The sequence below is a fragment of the Poecilia latipinna genome, unplaced genomic scaffold (assembly GCF_001443285.1).
Source record: "Poecilia latipinna isolate Pla-1442-1.1 unplaced genomic scaffold, P_latipinna-1.0 Scaffold4, whole genome shotgun sequence".
NCBI lineage: Eukaryota > Metazoa > Chordata > Actinopteri > Cyprinodontiformes > Poeciliidae > Poecilia > Poecilia latipinna.
This window is the reverse complement of record NW_015112620.1, coordinates 151,027-173,268: the sequence shown is the minus strand read 5'-3', so window position 1 is coordinate 173,268 and position 22,242 is coordinate 151,027. Positions and strand designations below refer to the sequence as shown.

The 22,242-nt window shown below is 40.8% G+C and overlaps 2 protein-coding genes across 4 annotated transcripts; both read left to right on the top strand.

Moving 5' to 3' along the window:
- The first annotated feature begins 346 nt into the window (after positions 1-346).
- Positions 347-13,103, top strand: keap1b (kelch-like ECH-associated protein 1b). 2 transcript variants are annotated; one of them, XM_015052510.1, is made up of 7 exons: positions 347-449; positions 3,498-4,519; positions 6,274-6,519; positions 7,591-8,267; positions 10,246-10,451; positions 10,983-11,159; positions 11,842-13,103. In XM_015052510.1, the coding sequence occupies exons 2-7, from the start codon at positions 4,214-4,216 to the stop codon at positions 12,069-12,071; spliced, it is 1,842 nt and encodes a 613-aa protein (XP_014907996.1). In that variant the 5' UTR covers positions 347-449; positions 3,498-4,213; the 3' UTR covers positions 12,072-13,103. The 2 variants fall into 2 exon arrangements, with proteins under 2 accessions (XP_014907996.1, XP_014908073.1); XM_015052587.1 differs by lacking the exon at positions 347-449 and adding an exon at positions 496-858.
- Positions 13,104-16,725: 3,622 nt separating this feature from the next.
- Positions 16,726-21,283, top strand: LOC106959595 (volume-regulated anion channel subunit LRRC8C). 2 transcript variants are annotated; one of them, XM_015052322.1, is made up of 3 exons: positions 16,726-16,823; positions 17,575-17,726; positions 18,850-21,283. In XM_015052322.1, exons 2-3 carry the CDS (start codon positions 17,586-17,588, stop codon positions 21,118-21,120), a joined length of 2,412 nt encoding a protein of 803 aa, XP_014907808.1. In that variant the 5' UTR covers positions 16,726-16,823; positions 17,575-17,585; the 3' UTR covers positions 21,121-21,283. The 2 variants fall into 2 exon arrangements, with proteins under 2 accessions (XP_014907808.1, XP_014907883.1); XM_015052397.1 differs by lacking the exon at positions 16,726-16,823 and adding an exon at positions 16,955-17,196.
- Positions 21,284-22,242: the final 959 nt, after the last annotated feature.

Below are 22,242 nucleotides of genomic sequence, written 5' to 3'. Positions count from 1 at the left end.
TTGTTAGAACTGCAGAGTTTGCTTTGCCATACATTTGCTATATACATTTGTTTTTCATTGTTAATTTTCTTGAATCAATCAATAACAGTGTGTTTTCTACAACTGGATGGGATTCCATCAACTCCCAAATCTCTGTACTGCAGAGTTTATTTTACATTGAACAGTAAAGTTGAATGGGCTGCATGTCTTGGCACTGCTTATAGTTCTGGCTTGCTTTTCCGTCATTCTGAGAATCTCTTCGCAATAAAAGCCCCCGGGGTTGTGACGCGCTCGCTCTCCTTTACACGTCAACGGAGGCGGTCCTCGCGCGCTGGGGGAAGCTTTTATTGTGAAGGCCCACGGGAGGCTCGGCACAATGCTTAGTCACGGTGAGTTACAGCTTCCCCACCCCTCCTCCTTCCGATGTGGCCACAGATCAGTACCATGATGGAGGAATTGAGCCAGACTACGTGAGTTTCCTTTCTTTATGAGAAATATATCGTCTCAGTGACAGTTGATACTTTTATGGATCGCTTTGATAAACGAGCAGGTGGTTCGTAGCAGAAATAGTTTGAGGCATGGTTTTGTTAGCATGTTTGTGCGGCTGTTGTCGCCTTACAGCCTTCTATTATTAGGGTCCTCTATGGGTCCCGGTGTCAGCTCTATTTCCCATTTTCTTTAATTTATTGTCCGTGATGTCGCGTTTTATCGCGACACTGGCGTCCCTTGCAAACTCCCAGCCGACTGTGTCGCGCCTGTTTCGGGTTTTCCACGGCAGCTCCCTGTGATATTTGGGTGAAAACAAACCAGGAGATGGTGACCTTTTTCAGTGCCAGGAGCGAAGCGGGGGTGAGCGGCGATTTGTGTGAAGGAGGGCAGGTAGATGGCGCGGAAATCTAATTCCGTTCGGGCTTATGTAAGGACTAGCTCCACTTCTGGGTCATGTTTTGGTACATCCAGTTCCACTGTTGGCTCGGGGAGAACTTCACGATGACTCACTGAGCGGGAACGCTCTTCTGTGGGTTATACAATGCTCAGTCGTGTGTGTTTGTTTCTCTTTCGGCTCGTCACTATAAGCTCGAGAGAAACGCAGGTGGTGGGTCGTTTCCTGCTGAAAAGCACTCGTTTGATTCAGCTCTGCAGGGGCTACGGGGTCAAAGTTGAAACTCATGATCATCACACATTTAGTTATGGACTTTGACTCTGTCATTCCTACGGAACAAAATGCTTTAATCTAGTCTCCCAGAGTGTAACAGGGTTGCTTTGTGTTAAGTTTCATCCAGCTTCCGATCGGCTCTGGCCAACATCCTGGTTCCTGCTGATGTAAATAAACCCCACAGCAAGATGCTGCCAGCACCACCATGATTCAGCATTTCGCAGCTCAATCTAAGTGCTTTTATGGCTTTTAGTTTACAGCTCCTCTGTGTCAACTCTGTTTGCATTGTGTTGGAGCAGAACTTTTATTTATGCAGATTTATTAAGCCTGTCACAATAACACATTTTGCTAGACAATAAATTGTCCCAGAAGTTATCGGGTCAAGTTAACGATGCTGCTGTTTTGAGTCCAATTTCAAGTAACATAATAAGACAAATATGGACTCTCACAGATCATTTTTACACTGGAACTGGAAGAAATTTTAAATATCCAAAATAAATAAAGAAAAACACCTGAAATAACATATTAAGTGGATTCTGAAGTCTCGGTATACAAATTGGCCTTAAAAATAGTTGAGACCAGGTTGAAGCATTTTGTTGTCCAGTCTCTATAGGAAGAGGCGCGTGAGAAAAACAATGGCTTATTGCAATAGGCTTAATAGTGATCAAAATTTCTAACCTGTTAAAGTTGGAGATTGATTTGTTCATCAAGCCTGGCTGGAACTGCAAATGGAGACTTTGCATATTAAACATTAAAGACTCTCTGCTTGCTTCGCTCTAGTTGGGTGGTTCTGATGAGACTAATTTTCTCTTAGTAAAACTGAGGTAAAATATTTGTAGCCATTCCTCAACGCTTGTACTTTTCCCTTGTGAAACTATTAGTAAAGCATGAGAGATTGTCAGCAGATCCAGGGTCATGCATGAGAAGCCCATTTGTCATTCAGAAGTTTTTGTGCCTTGCACACAGGGAGACAGAGCGAGGCAGCAGGAGTTGAGCAACATGTTCTGCTCTGAAAATGTTTTACTCAGAACTTTGCAGGGGGAAAAGCTCTGCGGTAAATCTGAATCACAGCACGCTTCATATTACAGCTTTCTAACTGGCTGACTAACTTATGACAGGCCCTGCGTTGACCTTGCCGCACGTCATTAATTGTTGGCGGCAGAAGCTGCTCAGAGAAAACAAGCTGATCTGTGAAAAGTGCATAGACATGCAGCTTATGGATACCTGTGTGCAACGGTGCCGTGTTGTATAACTGAACTCTCACTGCCTCATTGTTGCTTTGATTCTTCCTTTTCAGCGATCACCAGACTGTTGCTGTTAGTTCACTATATTGCATGCAGGTCATGATCTGGAAGGAAGAAGTTAGAATCACACAGTGGTGCGAGGCGATGATTTAAATGAATCTCTTCACAGCTCAAACCCTCGCCTGTTAACTTCCACGAGTTTCATTTTTCATTCACTTTTAAAGCTGATTTCAACCAACGTTTTCCACCCAACCAATCAGCAGGGTACACCCACTACCATAGGTCATGGTTGAATTGTTACAATGTGTGAATTAAGCTTTGTTGGGGTTGTTAAACGTCCTTTCAGACATCATTGTGGTTGTGTTTTTGTGCGAAACGTTCCTTCTGTGCCAGCCCCAGATAGACGGGTCACAGGACAGAGTAAAAACCGAGTCATGCTGACCGGCTGGACTAAAGCCCAGTTTAACCCGAGCAGGACTCCCCTCTTCCTCCTCATACTCTGTTTGCAGTCATAGGGCTATCGCAGCTGGATAGTTTTGTTTCCAATTAATATTTTTCTTTTTTTTTTTTTTTTCTTTTTTTTATTGTTGTGTTGGTGCTTGAGTCAGTGGGTGAATCCAGTTATTTATAAACTTTGTGATTGTTTTAGGACAGACTTGTTAATTATAAATTAAGGTCGGTGTTTACACAAAGTTTGTCACAGAAAAGTCTTCCTAAACCTTTGAATCTTTTCTGATTTTGTTATGTTTAGTTTATTGACATTTTGTGTGATAGCTCAACACAAAGTAGGTAAAAATATGTCAAGCACAGTCAGATTGAATAGTAAATTGCTATGAACATAATTTTTCACGTCTTTTCACTCATTATAAAGTGGAATTAGGTCTACAGTTTTATAACATAGCCATGCGACAAAGCCCCTCCGAGAACAGCTGGATTTAAACTGATATTACCAATTAGGTGATGTCTAAAGGCAACTGTTTGTCTTAATTTTATTTGGGGGTGTCAAAGTTAACGGGGCTGGATATGAAAGCATGTCACACTTGTCCAATTTTTTTCCATATGAATGAATTAGAAAGCCTCCACTCATTTGTTTAAATCTCGTCTTCTTCTCTTCTCAGTTGAATTCCAGAATTGGGCAACTCCAAGGAAAAGCAGCGCTGTCAGCTGTCCCTACTCAGGTCCAAGGGACACCAAGTGACCCGTGTAACACATTTGGCATCTGACCCATTTGTTGCTGTTCAGGGTCAACAACCCAACTGCCTAATCTCACTATCTGCCTCGTCTTCTCTCATCCAAGTGTTAATATCTTGATTTTTATATATATATATATATATTTTTTTTTTCCCTTTGAAAGTGGGCCGCCCCCTCCTTTTTTTTTTTTTTTTGCCTTTAAGGAATGACTAAGAAGTTTATAATGAGCTCTGTGAGAAGTGGAAAGAAAAGCATCAGTGCAGCCAAAACTAACAGTTGAACTGAACGGGATCACTCTGAGTCATAGTACCAAGTTATCTGCAAAGTTACAAGAAGATTTCTTCATTTGAAAAACTTTTACCATGTTGGAGCTCTGCATAACCCCATATCTAGCACTGAGGAAAAACTTGGATCCAAATATCGTGATGACTTAATGAACGATTGAAAGACTTTTCTCTGGGGGGAAAAAAAAGAAAATCAGGCAAATCTGGTCCCGTTTTCTGTCGTCGCCGTCTCGCCCCCTGCCTTTTAAATCCTTTCTTTATTTTTACCCGTGTCTGCATGAGGTGCAGGGATGCCGCATCACGTCGACCGCAGTTCATGAGAGAGAGGTTTACGGTGGAGCAGAGTGGGAAGACAGGAAATGACAGAGTGCCTGACAGAATGCAAGGCGCTGGTGACTCCATCCACGCGCAACGGTCACCGCGTCTTCAGCTACACGTTGGAGAGCCACACCTCGGCCGCCTTCGCCATCATGAACGAGCTGCGCCTGGAGAAGCAGCTGTGCGACGTCACCCTGCGCGTGCGCTACAAGGACCTGGAGGCGGTGGACTTCGTGGCTCACAAGGTGGTGCTGGCCTCGTCGTCGCCCGTCTTCCGCGCCATGTTCACCAACGGCCTGAAGGAGTGCGGCATGGAGCTGGTCCCCATTGAAGGGATTCATCCCAGAGTAAGCCAGAGTTTAATAGCACTGCTCTCTGTTTCAGCATTAACCGGTCACATTTGCAGTAACAACATAGGGGTTTTATGATAAATGCTGTGGTAAAAGCACATCAACTATCCCACTTAGTTGGTTTGACTCTGAGGTTTCAGCGTGTGAATTATCTCTCTTGACTGATCTACAGATAACATCAGATGGTAACACTGTGTGTCACATGGCGGTTAGTCTATAGAAAGAATGTAGGTCTGATCAGATGAGGTAAACATAGAAGCTAAAAAGTAAAAAGTCAGCTTTTGTTTCACCTAGAGGTATACTAAGTTAGCATTGCATAAGTCTTATCTGAATGAGTCATAAAACCACTTTAACTTTTCCTCATTTTGTCACATAAGGTCCACAAACCTCAGTGTACTTTATGTGAGAGACCAATGGAAAGTAGAAAATAGTTTTGAGCAAAATGATTTCAATGTTTTTTACAATTAAACATCTTACAAATGCAGAGTGCATTTGTATTCAGCCATCATACATCAATCCTTTGGAGAACCATCTTTCACTAGAGCTACACTAGCAGGTCTTTGGGGTATGTCTGTGCCAGTTTTGTACCTCTGTAGATGGAAATATTTGCCTGTTCTTCTGTGGAAAACATCTGTGAACAGATCAGTTTTTGCTCTGTTACTTGGTCTTCACAAGGCTGTTTAAATCCAGAACAGCTGGATTTATACTGAGACTTACTCTATTTACCACCCAGCAGAGGTCTAAAAGAAATAGGTTACTCTTGAGTTTATTTACGGGTATCTGATTACTGTGGGTTGCATGATGCACTTTGTAACACTTTTATTTGTAAAAAATACAAAACTAGGGCTGATACTTTAACTTAATAATTTGGAAAATTACATATGCAAGTTTTAATGCAATTAATGGCTTTATATACAAAGGTTGCAGACAGAACTTTTGTATCCACATGTTTTTAGTCACCTTAAATCTGACACACAAGCAGCATCCACAAACACAAAACTTTTTTTTCTTTCCCAAAAACAAATTCACTTGTGCTTTAAAAAACAATCTGATAGGACACCGGAAAAGACTACCGTTGTGCTAAAATTAATTGGCCTACCACAGAAGCTACTCAAACCTGAAATCCAATCTCAATGCAAAACATGTTGCAGCAAGCACTGACGTCCCCAATGCTAATGTCAATTTCCGCATTTCAAAAGAAGTATATTTTCAAACAATGTACTGGAAAGCTGCATGGTCATTACAGCATTTTTACACATTAACCTAAACAATAAATTTAAAATCAATAAATATCTTTGTTGTTGAACTTGTATATCTATTTATTCAATAAATAAAACTTTTTTTTTTAATTGAAAACATTGCTTATTTTGTTGAACACGTGGGTTTCTATTAGAATCTTATTGCAATTGTTATTTACGGACCCTGAAATTAACTCTGAACTTTTAATCAACTCCCACCACAAATAAAAACATGTATCTATTTTCTTCTGAATCACATTTCCATACTATATGTGTGGGGCTGTCACAAAAGGAATCCAAATAGTTTGTGGTTGCAGAGATCAGTGGGTGAGAATAGTTTTTTTTTCGAGGCACTGTACATGTGGTGGCTCACATACAAACAAGGGCACTGTGTGTGACTCATCAAAGCTAATCTCTGTTCCCCCGTTGGCAGAAATGAAAGGATTTAAGCAGCTTTATTTTTCATTTCTTTTCCCTTCTTTGACCCTAACCCTGCCCCACTTCCCCGCTCAGGTTATGGACCGATTGATTGAGTTTGCCTACACTGCCAGCATCTCTGTGGGGGAGAAGTGCGTCATCCATGTGATGAACGGCGCCGTCATGTATCAGATAGACAGTGTGGTCAAGGCCTGCTGCGACTTCCTCGTCCAGCAGCTCGACCCCAGCAACGCCATCGGCATCGCCAGCTTTGCTGAGCAGATCGGTTGCACGGAGCTCCACCAGAAGGCCAGAGAATACATCTACATGAACTTCAGCCAGGTACGGCCAGAAGAGGGATATTTCAGAAACAAAACCAAGGAGGTTCCCTTTCGGAACTGAAACATAGATGAAATGAAGAACTGCTGAGGTTAAAGTTTAATACACCTACTTAGGATAAGCTTCGTACTGAAATGGTGGAAGTGCTGTGTGGTAAACAAGTTCGTACAGCTTTCAGTTTGTCCATAATTTCTGTTTGAGTGCCTGCACACCTGCATATTCTGAGAATGCACTGAGTCATGATTTTCCTTAACAGGGTTTACTTGAGGTTGGAGCACCACTTATTGCAAAAGACCTGTTTACGCTTGAAAATAAAGGAAACAAGAGTGCACTTTTAGGGTGCATTTACACCAGACTTGTTGACTCTGCTTTAATCGAGCTCAAGTTCATTTTCCTAGAAAGTGCAATTCGTTTGGAGAGGTGTGAATGCACAGTCGAACTGTGACGCAGACCTAAAAAAGCTAACTCTGGTCCACCTACAAACTTAAGTCTAAGTTCAGTTTAAGTGAACTCTGGTGCGGTTCGAATGCTTATGTGGATCGAAGACCGCTCCAAAAGCAGAAAGCAAACTGTGGCGCACAACATTTTGGGCAAATAGAACGAAAACAAACACGAGAGTCTTAAAACTAAAGGGTGAAATGGCTCATGGTCTTTTACCAAAGGGAAATTCTACAACTGCTAAAATCTACCAATACTCCTTTTTTGTTTACATTTTGTGAAGAAGGAAGTTGCGTCAGTTTCTTGTTCGGAGGTTTTTGTGACGTTTTCTTCAGTGGTTCTTGATGCAGCGCCACCAAAGTTGAGGGCGTTTTGTTTCGAGTTTGTTAAACATGGGCCCCACTCGAACCAAGTCTACCGGACTGTCGGGTGTGAAAACACTCTTGGTGTTTTTTCAGAGAGATACAGCTCATGTTTCAACTATCTCTGCATTGCTTTGTGTCTGATTTGCCAAAGGCAATGGGGTGTCATGAAAGAATACTTCATCAAGTCTTAATATGTCAGTACTTAAATTACAAAGACATTCCTGCAAGCACTGGTATGACAAAAATAATGTATTTCCACTTCCTCTCCCAGGTTGCAACCCAGGAGGAGTTTTTCAACTTGTCCCAGTGCCAGCTGGTCAACCTCATCAGCCGCGATGAGCTCAACGTGCGTTGCGAGTCCGAGGTCTTCCAGGCATGCGTGGCCTGGGTCCGCTACGACCAGGAGAACCGGCGACCGTACGTCCAGGCCTTACTCCAGGCTGTCCGCTGCCATTCCCTCACTCCCAACTTCCTGCAGGCGCAGCTCCAGTCTTTGGACTGGGACCCTCAGTGTAAAGACTACTTAGCTCAGATCTTCCAGGACCTCACACTCCACAAACCCACCAAAGCCGTTCCTTGCCGAACTCCCAAGGTACCGCAGCTCATCTACACCGCAGGGGGATATTTCCGCCAGTCTCTGAGCTACCTGGAGGCCTACAACCCCTGTACAGGTGCCTGGCTTAGGCTGGCTGACCTGCAGGTTCCCCGCAGTGGGCTGGCAGCCTGCGTCATCAGCGGACTCTTCTACGCCGTCGGCGGCAGAAACAACGCCCCTGACGGGAACATGGACTCCAACGCGTTGGACTGCTACAACCCTATGAACAACTGCTGGCACCCGTGTGCGCCAATGAGTGTTCCAAGGAACCGAATTGGGGTCGGCGTCATCGATGGCATGATTTATGCGGTTGGCGGTTCACATGGGTGCATCCATCACAACAGCGTGGAAAGGTAAGTAAGCTGAGCTTGGCCGATTGAAGTTGATACCAACAGGTGCAATTTGCTTTACAAGTGTCTTTTGATGTGAAGCTTCCTGGCCCAATGGGATTTAATGTCATTATGTTTGAGTTTCTGTGGGTTGCCTCTGCCCAGAACCTGATATTAATAGCATGGACTTAAGTTTTTGGTATGTAGTCTGCATACATACTAACTGTAAGTAAAAGAAACTTCCTGGAATTTATCTGGTGATGTTTCACTTCCTGTAATTTTTTTTTTTTTTTTTTTTTTTTTTGCTCAAGACTATTTATATGTCTTACTTCTGCAACACTGAATAGTGTTGCTACGTATTTTCTTTAATGCAGTATTTTGCAAGTTGACACATTATTTAAAAAGAAAAAAAAAAGAGTAATGTTGTTTTTCTCGTTTTCTTCGCTTGAGGCAAAAACACCTGCACTGAGATTACATTACCAGAGCCCGAAAAACCCAGCTACAATCCTGTCCTGCAGACATTACTCCAACCTTTTGATGAAAAGTCTTTCAAAATTACTCAACTGAACATTTTCACACAGTGTCACATTATACATTACAGCTACACACTCATGTTTATTTATGGGAATTTTATATGTCAGAGCAACATAAAGTATCATGTAATTATAAAATAGAAAAGAATGGTACATGGTGCTGAATAAACAGAGCAGTCATGAATGGCAGCCTGCTCAAAGCTGCAGCGTAGGGCTGCATCATATTAGGAAAACATGTGACGTGCTATAATTTTTGGTGAGTGTCACATTAATGATATATTTTCCATTAAATAATCAAACAGCAAGTTGTCTGTCCAGCTGCTGGAAAGACATATTGTTGAGATATTTCCATCTCAACAAGGTTTTATTGAAAACATTGCTTTTTGTCTGTTCCCTCGACAAAGCAGTAACTAAGTTATTTCTTAATAAATTTACCACTTCTTCACCTCTGGAAACTTTAAAGTTTCATTAAACAACAAGTATCACTGAATGTATTACAGAAGTAGAGTTCCCGAATGTATGGTACTAAAACTATCTGATAACCATGATTGTAGATTAGTCAGCTCTTCACAATAATAAATTTACTATAATTTACCTATAAGCAAGACAGTGTAAACACAGAGCCAGAGCTACAACAGAATAGTTTACAAAAAAGTATATATGGTTTGTCATTTACAAAAAGTGTGCATATATTTTTTGCTGGTCTATCACATAAAATCCCAACACAAAAAAAAGAGAAAAGTCTGTGGTTGTAACTTGATATGGTATGAAAAAAATTCATGTGCATGACTAGATCTACAAGGCACTTTTGTTCCTAAATTTATTTCTGCTTCTTTCATGAACAATAGTTCAGTTTGTGAATGGTCCATTATGACAGAAAAACAGAAATCAAACTTTTAACTCAGTTTTGTCTCACTGTAAGTGTCTGTTGTCGGTATTTTAGCTGGAATGTGACCCAGAAGCAGCTGTGGACATGTGGTACAATCTTTAACCTCGTTAAGTTAAATATTCAACAGTGGATTTCAAATATAGCTGGGTTTAAGGATGAAATAGATCCAAACTCTGGCAATAATCCAAACATAATTCACAGGAAGCCAGTATTGCTTTGAAAGAGGAACATGCCCAACCTGTCTTAATTGCTAGGTAGGGACATTTGTGGAACAAACATGTTCATTCCACCGAACTGCCAGTGATGGGGGGGGGGAAGGAATCTGTGCCCAAAACGATGCACATTCTGCTTCATCTTCATTCTTTACATTAAATTGTTAGGAGGAAAGAATAGTTATGTCTTAGAATTTTGAGCTCTTTTCTGAGAAAGAGCAGAAAACTATATATAAAAACAGCACTGGAATTTCAATTGTTTACTGAAATAAAGTATGTTCACTTTTTGTGACTTCTCAGAAATCTCAGTGCACAAACAGTTTGCCCGAGTTACAACGGCAACGCCAAACACAGTCATGTGTTCACAGGTATGATCCGGAGCGGGACCAGTGGCAGCTGGTGGCCCCAATGTTAACGCGGCGTATTGGTGTGGGTGTCGCCGTGATCAACCGACTGCTTTACGCCGTCGGGGGTTTCGACGGCGCCAACCGGCTCAGCTCCTGTGAGTGCTACTATCCAGAGAAGGACGAGTGGAGGACCATGGCCCCCATGAACACTGTGCGGTCTGGAGCTGGTAAGGAAGGAGGAGGAGGGGAAAAACTGCTTTGTAGCTTTGCTTTGTGAACTGGGAGTCTGGAAAGTTACTCAACTGGTTGTGCAATTTTCCCCACTTTGTTTTTAAAGTCTAGAAACATCTGCCTGTCCAGCACCTTTGGTCTATGCTAACATAAACATGACTGGGGTGTTTGATTCAGACCAGAATGAGGCTGGTGATGCAGCACATTAAACTTTCCTGTCAGACTAAGTTCCTTCTTGAAATGTATTTTTAGTCTTGAAGTCAGACCAGTTCAGTGTCACCTCTGCTTTGAGCAGTGGAAACTGGCTGTGTCCATTCCTACAGGGCCTGGCATCACTTTTGAGTTTCATGAAGAATCCACACGTTATCTACTGAACTTATACCTTTAGAAAACAGATTTTAACATGCAGTTATGTTGAGATATTTACCTTTCATATAAAAGTGAAGCATAAACGGTGCTATTTGACTGTTTATATTTTAGATAATGTAATTTAAACTGATAAGAAATTATCTCTTTTTCTCTTTTAGGTGTGTGTGTGCTGGGTAATGAAATTTTTGTGATGGGTGGATACGACGGCACCAACCAGCTGAACACAGTGGAGCGCTACGACGTGGAAACGGATACGTGGAGCTCTGCCGCCTCCATGAGGCACAGGCGCAGTGCGCTGGGAGTCACTGCTTTACACGGACGCATTTATGTGTTAGGTGAGTTGAGGCTTGACCAAAGATTAATATCAGCCTGGAGCATATTATAGAAATAACATTGTTAAGACAATAATTATTATTATTATTATTAAAATTTTGTTTACATGGACCGTGACTCCTTAAAATGTGAGCAAAACTTTAACAGAATCCTCCAAAACGTTGTTGGATATTGCAATATAGCCTCAAGAAAAAAGTGCGTAACTGTGAAGTAGAAGCAAAAAAAATAAATAAATATTATTTTAATCTGAAGAGAGGTGGGTATATTTGTAGACAATCTTTGTAGGACAATCGTTTAGCTCCATCAGGCTTACAATAAACTGTGGCCATCTTTCCTGTCCTGGCAAAAGAAAAACTTCCCCGCGGCATGATCCGGTCATCACCGTGATTCACAGTGTATTAAGGCGATCTGCCAATTTAATTTTACTGAACCAATCTTCCAAAATTAAGGACGCACCAGATTACACCTAATCTGGTGCGTCCTTAAATTTGGAGTAAAGGGGGAAGAATACGAATGAATGGCTCAGCTAAAGTCACAATAAAATAGATTAATCTTGTGGTTGTTAGGTGAAAACATTGGAAAAAAAAAAAAAAAAACAAGTGTTTTGGTCTAAAGTATTACACACTAGAGTCTTAAATCATTTTGTAATAAACTCAAACTAAAACACCAACATCATCTTTACAGGAGGCTACGACGGCAACACTTTCCTGGACAGTGTGGAGAGCTATGACCCAGAGACAGACAGCTGGTCGGAGGTCACCCACATGACATCGGGGCGGAGCGGCGTGGGCGTGGCCGTCACCATGGAGCCGTGCCAAAAGGGTCTGTCTCGGAGTCAGAAGACCGAGAGCTTCGAAGGCTCGATCGTCCAGTCCGTCAGCTCCGATTTTAGCCAGTGTGAACCGTTTAGCTAAGGCACATGAATGTTTCCACACGCCCTCATACGTTGTTGAGCCGCCCTAATGTTTAGCTCTGCTCTGTATAAAGTAAGGGCAGACGTGTGCGGAACACCACATCCTGCCTCATTGACTTAAGGTGAATCAACACGAGTCGTATCTTATTGTCCGTGCGCTGCTGATTCTCTTCTGTAAGGTGGAAATTAGCAGCACTGAGCACATGACCCCTCAGTGCATCTGTTCTACAGCCAACAGACCATTTTCAACCAGAAAAGGGCTGGAAATTGAAATGTATTTTATTGGCTCAAAAAACTCATCAGGTCATTTTTTTTAACTGATTGAATCTGATAGGGAAACTACAATAGGACTAAAAGTAGCAGGCCGTAGTATTTAAAGTGCCATTACAGTGCCTGGGGGGGGCTTTGTTATTACTATAGTTAGTATAACGTGTCCTTGGAAAGGAGCATACCTCTTAACATGAAGTCCATGCATGACAATGGGCCTCATGCAAGAATGTTTTAGAGCTTTCCACAAAACATTTATGACTTTTTTTTTCATTCCCAATATTTGATTAAGAAGTTGCCGTTTCCAGACGGAAATGCAAAATCTGCATCGGGTGTAGCAGAAACATTTGGATCAGCTGGCAAACAGTAACTTCTAGTGGTTTTACTCTGCTGTAAGTAAAGAATTCTGTTTACTAGCTCCCCTGCTTGTAAAGATGTGTAAAAAGTCTTTAAATAAATTCATGCTTTATTATAGCAGCACATTAAAGATGTTCTAAAAACACAACATTTGCATAACGTACAAAAAACACATTAAGAATGTAATTTACACTGCAGAAACTCCCTGCCAAATATGTGTAGCTAAAGAATTTGTTTTAATCATTCTTTTTTAGGTTGATCTTAGTTTATAAAAACTTGTGATTATTAATTTGAGCTGTACCAGAGGCGCAAGTGTTTTAGTCAATACCAGTATAAGAATTCCCATTTGTTTTGCCACAATTCCCAGTGAGCAGAGTAAAAAAAAAAAAAAAAACACTCCTGAAACACTGACAATAAGCTGAATTTCTTTTAAAATCAATCAGTTTTTAGATTATGCCGTTGGAATAAAAGAGGAATTTATTCAAAAGCTTTTCCCACATTTCTAATTTTGATGCCCCAAAAGTTCCCCTGTCTTTGTCTGCACAGTGGGACTAAGGAACACCAGCTGCTCCTTAGCCATTAAACTCAGTTAATAAAAACAAGAAGCGGCATCACCATAGGAACAGTTCAACATCACCAATATGAGTCTCATTTTTTCTTTGCTGTCAGTTCAAACAGGAATCCAATATCAATGCCTTAATAAAAGCAGGACAGTTGGATTAGACTGTTGGTATTGTATCTGGGAATACATCAACAGGCTACTAAACACCGTAAGTTACACTCATCTTGTTACAACGACGACCTTCAGGGGAAACCAGAATCCCGGCACTCGCATGACTGTTACTTTGACACCTTCCTCCTGCCTGCACACCTTTTGCAGCCTAAATCACACATCAGCAGCACTTTCGCTTTTCCTCTCAAGGCCCTGCAACAACTGCTTTGAAATGATCATGAACTAAACTGACGCAATCCATGGATGCTGTTCCAGTCCTGGTTATGAGACTCTCCACTGAGCGGGCAGTTTCTGCGTGTGATGGCTAAAATGTGCAACGTAACCAGCTGGGGCTGTAATTGACACTATCCACTTTAATTCTATAATGTTTTTCCGTGGAGCTGGTGGATTGTATAGTTTGTCTTTCCTTTTATGTAGCTGTAAATTCTCAGTTAATATCAACCTGGTGAATCTCACTCAGGAGAAGTTCTTGCATGGAGCCCATTGTCTCAGTTTGATGCTGGTTCAGAAAAATCAGGGCGGTGAAGAAACTGTACAGCAGCAAATGCGGCCTTTTCTCTGTCGAGCCACTGGCAGGGTGATAAAATGTGAAATTTCAGAGAGGACTCGGGAACGACTGTTGCGTAAACCGTGATTAGATTAAAAAGAAAGTCCTGACTTTGATTTGGGAAAAACGGAAAGAAAAGAAGAAAAAAAAACCATAGCATTTTGAAAGCCTGGATTCAAACATTTTGATGAATGTGTTTTTTATATGTTGAAAACAAGAAACACTAACCACTGACGGGACTGAAAAACCTCCTCTGCAGACATCACAAACGGAAGCGCCTATGTTTGAGCACTGCTGTGGACCTGTTGTATACTAATGACAAGGACTTGCTCCAAGAAGCGTATTTGTAACAGCTATCTAAGCTATGGACATTTTTTTTTTTTTTAGAAATGTTTTGTACATTGAAAATCTGAATCGCTTTGTACAGAATTCCAGAGTTGATATGTTTTTATTTATTTGTTCAGATCCTATTCTTTGATTTTCTGCTTGCTTTTCAACTGACATCAGCTTTGTATTAAATCAGACTCTTGATGTAGTATTTTGAATAACTAGCATGTATTGTAACTCAGTGGGGATGTCTGTTAGTGCTAAGTTTGGGTGTTCAAAAAAAAATCTTCACATTGAAAGGGACTGCTTTTTGTTGTCCACTCAGTAGTTTGAATTCAAATTAGGATATTCATCTGCTTTGTAAGTTTCTTTTTCTGCCAAAACACCCATAAATATATTTCTTGTACTGCTGCGCTCCTTATTTGTCTTTTTTCCTGGTGCTTGAGATCACTTATACCACATAATATAAAGCTAATTATTTAAGAAGTTTACCAAAAATTACTCCAGAAAAGTTTGTAATGTATATGCTCTTACTTTTTTTGTTGTTTTACATTTTACAATTCAGATCCAAGAAGCAATTCTGCAGTTTTCCAAGAAAGGTTAATGCTATATTACAACAAACACTAAAGGGGATGAAACGTTTTTTTTTTTTTTACTTATGTTGGATGGTTAAAATGCTTAAGTGAATTGACGTTTGCAATGCCAAATGTACATTTACGTGCAATGAAAACATCATCTGGAATGATGACTCCTAAATCCTGTCTGACTTCAAAGTAAGACATGAGTTTGAAGCAGCAGGAGACACTAGAGGGGGCCAAATCTCTTTGAAACAGAGCCAACTCTTTTCTTTTTAATTTAAACGTAGATACAAATATAGACTACTATTGTTGGAAAATAGGTGTTTATCTTCTATTTAATGTGACTTAGTCAATGTTCACTTGAACGCAACGTGCTGTAAAATCGACCACCCATGATCGCTAGGAAAAAAAAGCTTCCTGCCCAAATCTGGCAGGTGGAAACTGTAGACCATTATTACATAATCCAAAAGGAAGCATCCCACACTCTGTGCATTCACAAGAGTCTTAGGCTGTAATCTCACCAAATAAAGGAGCCCGGAGCAATGCATCCTTGTAGAAGTAGCTACTCGACGGAAATGGTGGTATGAATTATTTGCAAGGTATATACAAATGACAAGACAATGAAGAGGAAGAGCTTGAAACAGAAGCAAGAGCTGTTCATGCTGTGTTCAGTGTAACAAGGATCTGGGAATTGTAATATCAGCCAACCTTGTTTCAAATTCAAACTGCAGTGGAATTTATTAAGTTCACAGTGACTGTGTTACCTTGGCAATATGTGTATTTATTTTATTTTATTTTATTTTACTTCCCAATACTTTGGCAGCATATTATTTACTGCAGCTATCACTAAGTTTTATGTGAAAGGAAGCCCTTCACATAAAAGGGCTGCCTTTGAAGTCATGACCAATAAAAACTTCAGACTTTAACTCGTGGAATCTGCCCCCTAATTCCAACATCAAAGAAACAACCGAAACAGTCCACGCAACTATGTGGATATGATAGTACGGTGAACAATTAAAATTAACTGATGTGCTAGTTGTTATTAAAAGCTGAAGAAACTAGCATGCTTCACAGATCACAAAGTGTGTTTCAAAGAGTATTCGTTGTGGACAGGAATGTCTGGAGAAAAATATATTAAGACAAAGGCTGGGAGGTCAGGGAATGAACCTGAACTAAGTCAGTGGATGTGGCAGAAAAAGAAAGGTTTGTGTTGCCTTTTCTATAAAGCTCAAAAGTTTCAGCAGTGTTTTAAAGAATCTGTTCTGACTGTAGAGTAGTCCATGGGGTTGAACAGTTACAAGTAAGCTATTGATATTTTCAGTCACACTTACACCAAAGAAAACAAAAAATCACATAACAAATGTAAAAATGTGTTTAACAGTGTAGGAAGTGTGTAGCGATTCAAATTGAGATTATTCAACACGTTTTAGATTTTAATTAGTTCAGATTAATGATTTTAATCTGATCAGTAAACAGATGCAAAGTAAAACTTTACTGTTGACTGATTCGACACGAATTCAATCTCCGCACTGAATTGGATTTTAACATTAACTTTATTATATTTCTCTTTAAAAATTAAGACTATTTTTCCCATTAAACAAATGTACGTCTTTTTTTTTAACACAACACTAAAGTGTTGGGAAGGAAGAGTGGGGTTTCAGGAGACTATCACATAAGCTGCAGCTAGTGAGAAGTCACGCACATCAAGCAAAACTGGCCTGGAGGAAACAAAAAGTCTGTTTCCGGTCTAGATCTTATCTTTCAGGTGTGTTGATGTGGGAGTTTTAGCGAACTGGAGTTTACTTTGAAAGTCTGACCGGAACTCTCCTGTGACTTCTCCCTCACTTCACACCGGTGCTCTCCCATGAGGTGATGGAAAAAATAAAAAATCAAGCGCTCCAACTATCACCGGACACCGACGGGGAGTATACTCTCCGGACGCAGGTAAGGCGGACTCACTTGGCTGAGTCACCGTTTGCTTTTACTTTACTTTGTGAACCCATAACGCGAAACTAATGTGAAAACTTTAGAAATAACGCAGCTCGGGTTACGTTACGAGCTCCCGTTAATAGCCCCTTAGGGTGAATTGCTGAATAACTCATCGAAAGACAGCTTGTATCTACTGTTAATGGGATTGGATAAAATGTACTGCCATAGGTGCATTATCTTTATTAACATCACTGGGGACTTGTAAACACATTTAAACCAAATTCCTTATGACATATTTGACTGTCTCCTATTTGAGGGCTGTTCTTGTCTGACTAGTTTTTCCATTTTATGTCAACATTCATTCAGTCATTATAAGCAAGGTGTGGAGGTAGGCACACCTTGCCTACCCTATAAACGTATAAACGTTCAGATTTCAGCATTATGAGATATGAGAATGCTTGTTTCAATAGGTTGCAGCATTTATTTATGATCTGTCAACTAAATGGAGTGCTACTGTCAAAATATTTATCACCCATTCCCAGCTCTGTATGTGGCAATATCTACATCTAAATATGAAAACAGCATTAGAAAAAAAAATAAATTCTGTTGTGTTTTTTTTTTTTTTTTTTTTTTTTTTTTGGTTTTGTTGTGCCAAGCCTAAGATTGCCACTGGCCCCCTTTGAAAAACTTTCTAGCAGATGAAACTGTCTTGGCAGATGGTATTAATTTAAAGCCATGTTGACCTCCACTGTCCTTCCATCACCAGAGCGCAGCAGCATGATCCCAGTGGGTGAATTCAAAAGCCTCGGGATTGAGCAGAACTCCCAGTTCCGGGTGCTGAAACCATGGTGGGACGTTCTGTCAGAGTACCTGTGCGTTGCAATGCTCATGATTGGTGTCTTTGGCTGCACTCTGCAGGTGAGGTATCTGCCATCATGAAAGATATTTTACTGCATGTTACCTAATTTCTACAACTTAACATTCCTGGGGAGGTTAATTATTAGCTTCTTTTGCCGTGTTGTTGCACCCCGGAATGACATATCACAATATTAAATTCCCCACACACCCTTTTTTTCTGGCTCAGTGCAAAGCATAAAACATATGTACAGTTTGAAACACACCAAGAATAACTTAGCAACTCTGTTCTAATAAGCTACAGACATACAAATTGACTTAAAGATCTGTTTATAACCTAAGTCATCTTTTATTATCTCACAGTCACACTAAATACTTAAGAAAAATCCAGCCTTTAATCGTAGTGCAATCGTAGTGCATCCCACTGGATAAACATCCAGTGGGAAATAATAAAAAAAAAAAAATCATGTTAAGACAAAATTGCTTGTGGCACAATTGACACCCCAAACAATCCTTTCGAACAGTGCGGGGTTGCCAGGAAAGAAACTCTATCTTACCATTACACTCTTCAGGGATCTTAACTGGAACCATGCGCTTTGGTCAGATGACAGAAAGTATGGTGGAGGTTCTATGATGCCGTGGGCCTGTTAATCCTCAGAAGATCCTGGATAGATTGCTAAAGAGACTTTTTTTATATATAGTGACTTACATTGTGTTACATATGTTTATTTAATTGCCCTAATTTTGTAGAAATAAGTTTTAATGTGGACATTAAAAAGTTTTATTTATTTTTTATTTTTTTTTGTGGAAGAAAAAAGTCAGGATTGCTCTTGATTGATTTTTAAAAGCAATAAAATTGTTAAAACATCCAGGGGTGGGGGTGGTTATTTTTTCTATGTACTATATGTGTATGTTGATCAAAAGATAACGGTTAAAACTCCTACAAGAGCAGGGCCTCGTGAATATTTATAAATCATACAGAAGTTTGCATGTTTGCTGCAGTTAAAAGAAAGGAAGTGCAGAAAACCAGAATCCCAACACTTAAACTGTGAAAATGTGGTTTATTTCACATTATTAATAATTTGGGGGTTTTATCAGAATGCATTGCCACACATTATTTATTTGAAGTCTTTATGCTTTCGTTTCTAGCTAATTTACATAAAAATTTTCTATTTAATTTCCACAGCTAACCCAGGACAAGATCGCATGTCTGCCCAGCCATATCACCAGCCCAAAGAATGAGGCAGTAGACTGCAACTACATCATTGACTACAGCAATAACAACAGTGACAGCTCCATCGTCACAGAGCTGTTCGGTCGCAAGAATAACCTGGACATTCACCAATACTTGTTTGTTAACCACTATTGCTATGAGAGGTTTGTGCACTGGTATGCGAAGTACTTCCCATACCTTGTGGTGATCCACTCTATGATCTTCATGGTAGCAAGCAGCTTCTGGTTCAAATTCCCTGGGACATCTTCTAAAATTGACCTTTTTGTCAACATTCTGGGGAAGTGCTTTGACTCACCCTGGACCACGAGGGCCCTGAGTGAAGTTTCAGAGGAAAGAGGAGAGGAGAAGCTGGTCAGTTTGAGGAGGAGCACCATGTCGAAGGATTTCAAAGACCACAGGGCAGACGAGGAGGAGAATATAGGACTTCTTCGCTCCACCTCTGTCAAGTCTAATTCGGAAAAGAAAGTCCAGGACCCCCAGCCTACTCCTTCTGTGTTGGACAAAAAGGAGGGAGAGCAGGCCAAAGCTCTCTTTGAAAAGGTGAAGAAGTTTCGAACCCATGTAGAGGAGGCAGACATCTTGTACCTTATGTATGTGCTACAAACATCTCTCAAAGTCTTCAAGTTCCTTATTATCATTGTATACACTGCAGTCCTGGTACAAAATATTGAAGTAATTGTGCGCTGTGATGTTCCTCCTGACCTGACTGGGTTTCATGTCTTTTGCTGTACCCACACCAAAGCCCATCTTTTCTCCAAGCTTGCTTACTGCTACTTCTGCTTCGTAGGAGTGTATGGACTTATGTGCATCTACACCCTATATTGGGTGTTCCACCGACCTTTGAAGGAGTACTCCTTTGAGCACGTCAGACTGGAAACGGGTGTGATTGACATACCGGATGTAAAGAACGACTTTGCTTTCTTGTTTCATCTGGTGGACCAGTATGATGCTCTGTATCCTAAAAGGTTTGCCGTCTTTCTTTCTGAGGTAAGCGAGAGTCACCTCCATCAACTCAACCTGAACTACGAGTGGACCAACAGGAAGCTGCGCGCCCACCTTTCTAAGAACTCCAAAGATAACTTGGAACTCTGTCTTATGGGACTCCCAGGCCTTCCAGACACTGTCTTTGAAATCACAGAAATTGAATCACTCAGACTGGAGCAAGTTAAAAATGTTACAATTCCAGCTGGTGTGGCAAAGCTGGATTCTTTGCAGGAGTTGTCTTTGATCTACTGTCCAGCTAAGCTGCAACTGCTTGCCCTGAACCACCTTAAAGAACAATTAAAGGTTCTACGTCTTGCTTTTGAAAGTTCAGAGGAGATCCCTTTGTGGATGTATACCCTACATTCTCTGGAGGAGTTATATCTGACTGGTCCTTTAACTAATGAGGTGTCGAAAAGTGGCAACTTGGAATCTTTGCGAGATCTCAGTAATTTGAGACTCCTCAGTCTACGGTCCAACCTACGAAAAATACCACCCAGTGTTGGTGACCTGGCGTCACAGTTGAAGGCATTGTGCATCCACAACGAAGGGGTCAAGCTCCAGGCATTTAGCACCCTGAAGAAGCTAACAAACTTGGTTTCATTAGAGCTTTCAGGCTGTGAGCTGGAGCGGATCCCAAGCGCTGTTTTCAGCCTGAACAATCTACAGGAGCTAGACCTGAAGGAAAATAAGCTTTGCACTGTGGAAGAGATCCTGAGTCTGCAGCATTGCCGGCGTTTGGTGACGCTCCGTCTGTGGCACAATAAAATCACGTACATTCCTGATCACATCGCTAAGCTGCACACACTGGAGACGCTGGACATAAGCTGGAACAAGTTGAAAAAGCTTCCGTCTCGGCTGTTCTACTGCACCCGGCTACGGCACCTCGACATCTCCCACAATCAGATCACATCCATTCCTTCAGAAGTGAACATACTATCGGGTCTTCAGTTCTTTTCTGCTGCCTTTAACTCTCTAGAGTCTCTGCCAGAGGAGCTCTTCTCCTGTAAACGAATAAAAACTCTGGTTCTGAGTAACAACTGTCTTTCGTATCTTAGCCCGAAAGTGGGCAACCTGGCCCAGCTTGTGCGACTGGATATTAAGGGAAATCGGTTGGACTCACTGCCTTTGGAGATAGGGGAGTGTTCTCTTCTGAGATGCACTGGACTGATAGTAGAGGACAGCCTGTTCGACTTGCTGCCATCAGACTTACGAAAGAAGCTGAGTCAAGGCCGAGACTGAAAGCTGAGGATAGTCGCAAACGAAGAAAATCATGGTGGCCAGTTGTGTTCTGGCTTGCTTTGAGGAAAGAGTTTTGATTGTGGACAAACATGTGTATTACATGTGTGTTTTAGAAAAACACATATGCAAGTGTCTACTTTTATTAAAATATCTTTTTTACAGAGCTTGTTTCTTGTTTGATTTTGTTTTTTTGGGATGGTTGGGTGGTGTGTGGGCGAGAGGGAGGCTGGCCCAGCTCAAACAATAGTTCTCAAAAGGTTTACAAGGTTTACCTTATTTTGCACAAAATAAGGACTCAGACAGACCTATGTTGTTTTTGACTGGGGAGGTTTGTGCTGTATCCTGCAGAACAGGTTTTTACTACCCAGAGAGGAGTGTCCTTCTCTGTGTCGAGTCATGTTGCCCTCATTTAGGAGACACAGAGAAAAGGTTGATCTTTGAGACAAACACCAATACACTTAAGTTTTAATTTAATCATATATTATTTCTTTAATTGTAGGTAAGTGTTGTTGCATTAGAAAGACTATTCTGACTGTTACTAATCTGAAGATCATAATACTAAAAGATTAAATACAAAGTTTTTTTTTATTACATTCTTTCTCCATTAATTAATCCATGATTTTCCCTCTAAGCGTATTGAAGGTCAAACTCAGCAACCTGAAAAACAGTGAATTTTTCTGCTTCTGCTTTGTACCTTCAAGTCTATTATTCGTGTTCTGGCTTGCAGAGCATGACTAGAAAACAAGATCCTTGCAGTCAAATGAACAGAAATACCTCTGCTGTAAAATGCAAGGTAAGGTAATTTTAGTTATGTAGCACATTTTCAGCAGCAAGGCAATTCAAAATGCTTTACATGAATTTAAAGGAAATACAAACTAAATAACAAACCAAAGGAAAGAAGAAGAAAAATAATCTAATGTAACACTGACCCGCCCTCATGGCATTATATCATAGATGGTTATCTGGGTGTATCTGAGGAGTTTTGGAGTAGTTTGAACAACAGTAGCTGCACAGTATGTGCCAAATGCCACCATACCAGGTAAATCATTACCGTGTCTTTTCTGTTGTCATTAAGGGGGTGACGAAGTGTGTCACCAGTATTAGAAAGTTGTGGAAACGTTT